Source organism: Octodon degus, unplaced genomic scaffold (genome assembly GCF_000260255.1).
Source record: "Octodon degus isolate 3935 unplaced genomic scaffold, OctDeg1.0 scaffold00006, whole genome shotgun sequence".
NCBI lineage: Eukaryota > Metazoa > Chordata > Mammalia > Rodentia > Octodontidae > Octodon > Octodon degus.
Window position 1 is genome coordinate 33119880 of NW_004524582.1, and position 7785 is coordinate 33127664.

The 7785-nt window shown below is 55.0% G+C and overlaps 1 protein-coding gene across 1 annotated transcript in view; it reads right to left on the reverse strand.

Annotated features, from left to right (window-relative positions):
* The window catches only part of Tacc3 (transforming acidic coiled-coil containing protein 3), a 14797-nt gene that overhangs the window by 1114 nt on the left and 5898 nt on the right, over window positions 1-7785 (reverse strand). The window contains exons 4-13 of the mRNA XM_023700249.1: window positions 6728-7573; window positions 6135-6216; window positions 5857-5989; window positions 3753-3805; window positions 3349-3452; window positions 1999-2086; window positions 1626-1736; window positions 798-874; window positions 656-699; window positions 167-327 (exon numbers count right to left, since the gene is read on the reverse strand). Coding sequence (XP_023556017.1) covers window positions 167-327; window positions 656-699; window positions 798-874; window positions 1626-1736; window positions 1999-2086; window positions 3349-3452; window positions 3753-3805; window positions 5857-5989; window positions 6135-6216; window positions 6728-7573 — 1699 coding nt within the window. The remainder of the gene's footprint in view (window positions 1-166; window positions 328-655; window positions 700-797; window positions 875-1625; window positions 1737-1998; window positions 2087-3348; window positions 3453-3752; window positions 3806-5856; window positions 5990-6134; window positions 6217-6727; window positions 7574-7785) is intronic.

Genomic DNA, 7785 nt, shown 5'->3' on the forward strand with positions numbered 1-7785 from the left:
CCCCCCCCCCCCCCCCCCCCAGCCTCTGCTGAGCGTCAGGGATTCCGCTGAGGTCCCCACGCCTCCCAAGTGGCACACGGGCCCGTTGTGGCACGTGCCTGCCCATGGCCTGTGTACAAGAGCCAACTCACAAGGGGAGATTTGGGGAGAAGAGGGTTGGACACACCTTCTGGTAGCCTTCAATCACTTCCTTCTGCTTCTCAAAGCGCTTGAAGAGGTCGGAGAAGGACTTCTCCATGGAGCGCAGGTCTGCTGTGAGCTGGTCTCGCTCCCTCAGAACCTTCTGGATCTCAGTACTGGCGAGCTCCTTTTGTTTCTGGGCATCCTCTGGAGAAGAGCAAGAACTCAGGTCAGGGGTCACCCTGTGAAGTGTGGGACAACACAGGGCAAGCAGGTGTGGGCCTCAGCAGGTGACCTGTGAGTGACGCAGGCCCAGAACATGGCAGCCCCACAGCGAGGTCCAGGACACACTCCATACCACCCCAGGAAGAAACGGCCTGAGATACAGGCTGTAGGTAGGACAGCACAGGTGGGAACCACGGCCCTGGCGGCCAGCTCTGGGCACAATGGTGCCAGGCACATTAGTACTACCACTTAGCAGTGACTCAGACTTGGTGGCTGGGGACACAGTAGAGGGGATGGGGCCAGCACTCACCCATTGCCCGGTACACAACACCTTCAAAGCCGTCCATGATCTTCCTGTGGAGGGGACAGGAGAGGGGAAGGTAAGCATTAGATGCCCAGAGCCCTGATGAGCAAGGGGGTTCATAGCAGGCAGCATGGTACATGGCCCTCACCCCATCTCCAGGTTCTTTCCTCGCAGCTCCTCACACTGGCGCCTCAGCTCCTCATTTTCCTCCCGGGCTGCGTTCACCTGCAGGGCCCTGCCGTTTGTTAGCCCTGGGCTGCTCTCACCCAAGGCTTTGGGGCCATCACCGAGTGTCAGGGGCCCCGGTCAGGGAGCAGGCTGCAGGGCCCACAGCAGGGTGGTACTAGGCACTGGGTCAGCTGCGGTCACTGCTTGGTTGGGACAGATGGGGACTGAGGGGGACACCCAGCCAGCTGTCCACAGCACCCTGGATGGATTTAGTCCAGGTGAAAAGCACAGCTGAGGTACGTAGCCCCCAGCGGCTTAAAGAGCCCGGTGGAGAGGACACAGGGCTCTAGCCATTCCTATAACCAGCCTCCCCTGCAGAGACTGTCAGGCAAGAAGCAACTCAGCAGGGCCAACATACCAAGGCACTGTTCACAATGACCCAAGTCTGAGCCTCTATGTGGCCAAAGGACAACCAAGGCCAACGGGACCAAGGAGCAGGGGCTAAGTCCAGGGGAGGTGCAGGCGGAACTTATAGGCTATCTGGCCACCCTCTCTCCCAGGCACAGTCCCCTTTCTGAGGCTGGGTGATGGCTTTGTTTAGGGAGAGGATGTGGGGATCTTCAGCCCCCAGAGGCAGGGCCAGATGGAGGAGGGAGGGAAGAGAGAAGGAGTGCCTGCGGCTCTGTTCCCAGTGGCAAGGGCAGAGCCAGCTGTCAGGGCTGCTGGGAGCCACGTGGGTGCCAGACCCTGTGCTCAGAGTCCTGAGCCTGGCTCCAGGCACTTATGCCTAGAACGCTGGGGTCCTTACCGCCTTGTCTAGGTCGCTCTGACTGTACTGTAGCATGTCCACGATGGGGGCAGGCTCAGGGGGTGGGGGCAGGACACCAAGCTCCAGGACACTTGAGGGCGGGTCCGACACCTGGGGGTACAGACACTCAACTACCCACTGCCCAAGTGCATCAGGTAAGAGCAGCCTGCCTGGCCAGCGGGATCTGGAGGTCAGGGCTGCATGCAGATCGGGGAGGGGCTGGGTCGCAAGAGCCTGTTAGCAGTGAGGCAGCCAGTGGCTGGGCCCCTTGCCTGCCTCACAGCCTGCAGACCTCCATGACTGCAAGGTACCTTGAAACTACTTGCACCTCTTTAGACTACAAGATGACCACTACAAAGAGGGAAGTACTCACAGGGACATCCAGTGCACCCAAGAAGTCCAGTTCCACAAGCTTGGCTTCCAGTGGGTGCCCTGGGGAAGGGTCGCCTGCATCCTGCACACTGGGACGAGACAACAGCCAGTCAGGCCACACCCTCGTGGTATTAAGTAGGGCACAAGGAGTGGGACACTCAGGGCCCCACGCATACCAGGCAAATACTCTATCACTGAGCTACCTCTTTGCTCTCCCCTACTCTCTTCTTCCCTTTTTCACTTTATGAGACAGTCTTGCTATGTTGCTCAGACTGGCCAGGAACTCCCAGTGATCTTCCTGCCTCAGCCTCCTAAGTGCCGGGGTTACAGGTGTGTATCACCTTTCCACCCACAGCCTACATCTTGTTTTATTTTTATTTTTTTGTTTTTGGTGGAACTGGGGATTGAACTCAAGCCCTTGCGCTTGCCAGGCAAGCGCTTATTCTACTGAGCTAGCTCCCCAGCCCCCTGCCCCCATCTTGTTTTAGATGGGGTGGCATCTCACTGTTGCCCAGGGTGACCCTGCATTCACAAAGCCTCTTGCTTCAGCCTTGCAAGTAGCTGTGACCGTGGATGCCACCACCGCACCCAGCCCTAATGAAGCTTCCACGTAGCTGTGACCGTGGACGCCACCACCGCACCCAGCCCTAACGAAGCTTTTTTCCTTCCTATTTCTTTTCACTGACAGGGTCTCACTACGTAGTTCAGGGCAATCTTGCACTACGTGGTCCAGGCTGGCCTTGAATTCATGATCCTCCTGCCCCCGTCTCCCGGGTGCGGGGACTAAGGCCTGTACCACAGGGCCTGGTACACCAAGTGCTCTCTCCCAGAGTAAAGCTCAGCCTGGGGTTTTCCATAAATGTCAAGTGCTAAATGTGTTTGGATTTGAAGGCCACAGATCTCGCTGCTCTGTTCTGCCTGGACTGTGGTTGGCCAGGTGTTTGTGAAAAAGCTGTGTGACTGTGGACCAACCAATTTTATCAACAAACAGGGCAGGGCTGAAGACATAGCTTAGTGGCATAAGTCCCTGTGTGGCAAGCACAAGGTCCTGAGTTCAATTACCCATACCAAATAAATAAAATTGTTATTTAAAAAAAAAAAACAAAACAGGACAGAATGTGGCCTGCTGGCCACAGCACCTGGCAGGGTGGGATCACAGTGCTTCAGAGATGCAGTGTGGAGAGAGTTCCACTCCGGGTGGGCAGCATGCGTGACAAGCAAGGCAGGCCTCCCATGGCTACCCGCAGCTGGCTCCAGGCTGTCTTCCACTCACCTGTCACTGTGACCCAGCGCTAGCAGACTGATAACTCAAGTACCTAATGGCAGGCACCTGCCTTTTGCGCCCACACACCTGTCTGTCACTGGGACCAGGCGCACGGGCCGTTCAGGGCTGTCCTTCAAGAGAGGGTCGAATTTCAGGTACAAGGACTGCTTCCTCCAGGCCGATTCCTTAAACTGGAAGGACAGGGCAGGTCAGCAACTGCACTGCTTTCCCTGTGGGTGGCTGTTCCAGGGCTTGGGGGCTCCACCCACTAAGCCAAGGAGCTGGCGGCCGCAGGTCTGCTGGGGCACATCTGCCTAGCAGTGCGGCATGTCTCTGCTCGTCTTGGGCACAGAGCTGGGAGTCAAGCAGCTGCAGAGCAGTGAGTGGGCTGCATGTGTGGGGAGGGATGTGCGGATGGAGCACCAGGCTCCTTCCCAGGGAGAGTGCCATAGGTGGCTCATGAGACACATTTGCAAGTGGTGGGGACCTACCGAGGATGTCCCGAACTGCTCTAGATAATCCACCTCCACTCCAGTACCTAGAACTGAGAGGGGTTGAAACACATTACCATCAGCTCTCTGGGGCCTGGACCGACAGCCCCACTCCAGCAGTTCCCAAAGTGCCTGGCAGGGTGGGATTATAGTGCTTCAGAGATGCAGTGTGGAGAGTGCTCCCAACTCTGGGGGAGCCACGCTGCAGCTAGTGCCGTGCCCCTGGGGAGCAACCCCTCCTCTCCACCCCTACTCTCTCAGTAGAGGGAAGTTTTAAAATGTTTCCTGAGTTGGGTGCAATGATGCACACCTGTAATTTCAGCTATATGGGGAGGCTGAGGTAGGAAGATTATAAGTCTGAGTTCAGTCTGGGCAACTCATTGAGACTCTACCTTAAGATAAAAAAAAAAAAAAAAAGTGCCAAAGCCCAAGATCTAGTCCCCAGCATTGAAGGGTGGAAGGCTCCTACCAAGGCTGAGTTCCAGGACATGGAACCCATCAGGAGGCCAACCATGTCTTCATGTCACATAGTTGGCAAGAGGTTCTGCAAATCTCGGGACTAGAGATAATTTTTACATTTGATCTTAGCCAAAAGGCGGAGAAGTGATAAAGAGATAGTTTTTAAAAATTGGCAAAGAAGGGGCCGGGGAGATGGCTCAGTGGAATAAGCGCTTCTCTGGTAAGTGCAAGGGCCTGAGTTCAATCCCCAATTCCACAGGGGGGAAAAAAAAATATGGCAAAGAATTTGAGTAGCTATTTGTCCAGATACACAAGTGGCTAACACACAAGACAATGCTCAAAAGCCAATCTTTAGCTATTAAGGAAATGTAAATAAAAGCCAGACACTGCTGCACACTTCTTGGGACAAAGACTCACAACACTGGAAACAGAAGGCATGATGAGGATGGGGAGGAACTGACCCCTGCCGCCCTGGGCATCAAATGCTGCAGTCATTTGGAAAGGCCTGCTGCTGAGCTATATCCCCAGCCCTGGCAGTTCCTACAAAAGTTAGCAATGGGGGGAGATCCAGGGAGCCCACTGCCAGGTCTACACCCACAGGAACGGAGACGCCCACACTAAAATCTGTGTCTGTGTTTGCAGCAGCACCACTTGTAACAGCTACATGGCAAAGCTGGCCCTGGACTTGACCTGGTGTGAAGGGCACAGACACCAAGGCTGTGTCCTGTGTGACGGACTCCAGGCCCACCTCAGCCAACCTCGTGCCCATATGAAGGACTGGGCTTCCAGTGCCAGAGGAACATTCCATCCTGTGCCAGTCTTCGCGATGACTGTGGGATTTGGGCAGTACTGGGGGTTGAGCCAGGCCCTGAACTCTATCTGCAGCCTTTGATTTTTTTTTTAAATTTAAATTTTGAGACAGGATCTTGTTGTCACTAAGCTGCCCAAGCTGGGTCCAAATCTGTGCGCTTCCTGCCTTAGCTTCCCAGAGTGCTGGGACTATGGGTATGTGCCACCACACTGGCAGACTATGGGTTAAACAAACCACACTGAAGTCGCAAGCTCTCACTATATCCACTTCAATGTCATTTCTCTGGCACTGGTGGGCACCCACTGGCTTACTGTGTCTGTGTCTCACCTGGAATTTTATAGCTCACCTCTTTTACCTGTGGGTTTTATTTATTTATTTATTTATTTATTTTTATTTATTACATTTATTTATTGTGTGTGTGTGTGGCCAGCTCAGCCCACCAGGGGGCGGGTCTGGCTGGCACGTGGTGCTGGGGATTGAACCGCGGTCCCTGTGCTTTGCCAAGCTTGTTTCAAGTAGGTGCTTTAGACCACTGAGCCATCTCTCCAGCCCTGTGGTTTTTTTTTTTTTCCCCTTGTGGTGCTGAGTGTCCTATACTGGAGGAAAGTGCCCTGCTCCTGAGCTGCTTCCCCAGCCCCTTTGTCTTCTGTCCCGTCCCTAGAAGCCATCCACATGGTGGCATCCATCCTGCTGCACTACCAGGAAGCCCCAACTGTTTATATCATTTAGTCAGGGAACGGAATAGGCTGTCAAATGGTCACCTGTAAGTGATGCAGCTGAGCCAAGCAACAGAAAACAGGTGCTGATGGGACGCGAGAACACCCGGCTACGTACCCTCAGCAGGGTCTCTGAAGCTCTCCTCCTCCAGGTTCACTATGGGCTGCAGGCTGGGCTGGGAGGGGGTTGGCAATGGACGATCCAGGCCACACATGGGGACTGAGGCATTGGAGCAGCTCGCGGTTCCCTCCTGGGGGGAGGTCACTGTCACTTCCCAACATCAAGGACCCCAGCGGGGGTCTTGGGGAGACGCAGCAACACACTCTGCCCAGGGTATTTTCTGCACAATGCAGACACAGACAGTGGTGTGGGGTACATCATACTTGCATACACACCTGCACCTGGCCCTCTGCGTTCAGTGTTTCGGCCACTGTCTGTACCTCAGGCCTGCCACTCTTGGGGCCTGCCCACAGCTGCCTGGAGAAAAAGAGAAGTAAAAGGCTGCATGCTGGGCCAGCAAGATAGTTCAGTAGACTAAGTGCCTGCTTAGGCAAGTGCAGGGACCAGGCCTAGATCCTTGGCATCACATGCCCTGCCAGCCCCACCCCAGGCACACTGAGCCAGCACCAGGACTGGATGTGGTGGCGTATGCCTGTAATCCCAGTGCTGAGGCTGAAAATGGGAGAATCACTACAAGTCCGAGCTGCATAGTGAGACCTTGTACTAAACACATAAAAAGAAAAAAAAAGGCTACACACCAACTCTCACGCCCTGCACCTCAACACTGAGCCGCCTGTCTCTCCCACATGGCAGCATAGGCCCTCAAGGCAGAGCTCATGCTGGAAGGTAAACAAGAACTGGCAGTCAGGGTGACCTAGGAAAGTGCTCTTAGGGTCTGGACTGGGATGTAGAGCCAGGGGGGTTCCAAAGTCGCTGCTCAGGTTTACACTGGCCCCGACACCCGACATGTTCTGCCCATTGTACTTACTGGCTTGGACTCGAGTCCTCTGTAGGTGGCACCAACTTGGCCCCAGGACTTTCAGGGGGCTGGGCTTCTCTGTGGGCCAATGAGGAGCTATCGCCAAAGGAGCTGAAGTTTGGGTCATCTGCTTTGTTCCAGTCAAGGTGGTAGGAGCTCTGGGAAGCTGGTGCATGGGCCTGGTTGGTCCCTCTGGCCCCATCTTCCTCTTTTGCTTTCTCGGGGGCCTGTGGCTGCCTCTCCTTGGGCCTCCTTCCTTGTCTCCGTGGTGCAGCTGCCCTTTTGCTGGTTGCCCCATCAGAGAAGTCAAACTCTAGCCTTATGGGCTCACATCTTGGATTAACAGCTATTTGGCTGGCAGTGTCCTCTGTCTGGGAGCCTGGGCTGGCCAAAGCTAGGTTCTGAGGGACAGTCAGCCCTGCAGGGGTTGTGCCTGTGTCTGCACTTTCAAGAGTAGCAGCCTGGGATGGGGCAGAGCTGGAGGGGCTCCCTCCTGGGGCTCTAGGAGCAGCACAAACTTGGTGTTGGAGTGCTGTCCCAAGAGGGTCCTTGAGGACTTCAACAGTAGGGGGTGTGGCTTTGGGTGAGGGGTGAGAACGAGCACTGTGCTGCAAGGTCTGGCCAGCACTGCTAGACTTTCGTTCTGGAGATGATATCCGGTTTTCAGGACTCTGTGGGCTCTGGGGAGAGCTTGGGACACTGGAGTCAGCCGGGTGTACCAGGCCAGGCTCGCTGCAGCTGTCATCTTCAGAGGCCGAGGTACTGTCTCCTGGACAAAGGCCAGAACTAGCCATAGCTGGCTTGTGGAGAATTCCACTGGGCAACTTGGTATTCACATCCTTGCTGAGCTGTTGGCTTTTTAGAAACAGACTTAGTTAACACTAAGGAACCCATAAGCTTTTCAGTGAAGATTTCAGTCCATTGCTGGGTATGGAGGCACATGGCTGTAATCCCAGCACTCAGGGGGCTGAGGCAGGAGGATCGTTCAAGACCAGCCTGAGCTACAAAGTGAGCTCAAGGTCAGCCTCAATTGCATAGGTAGACTCTGTCTTTTTTTTTTTTTTTTT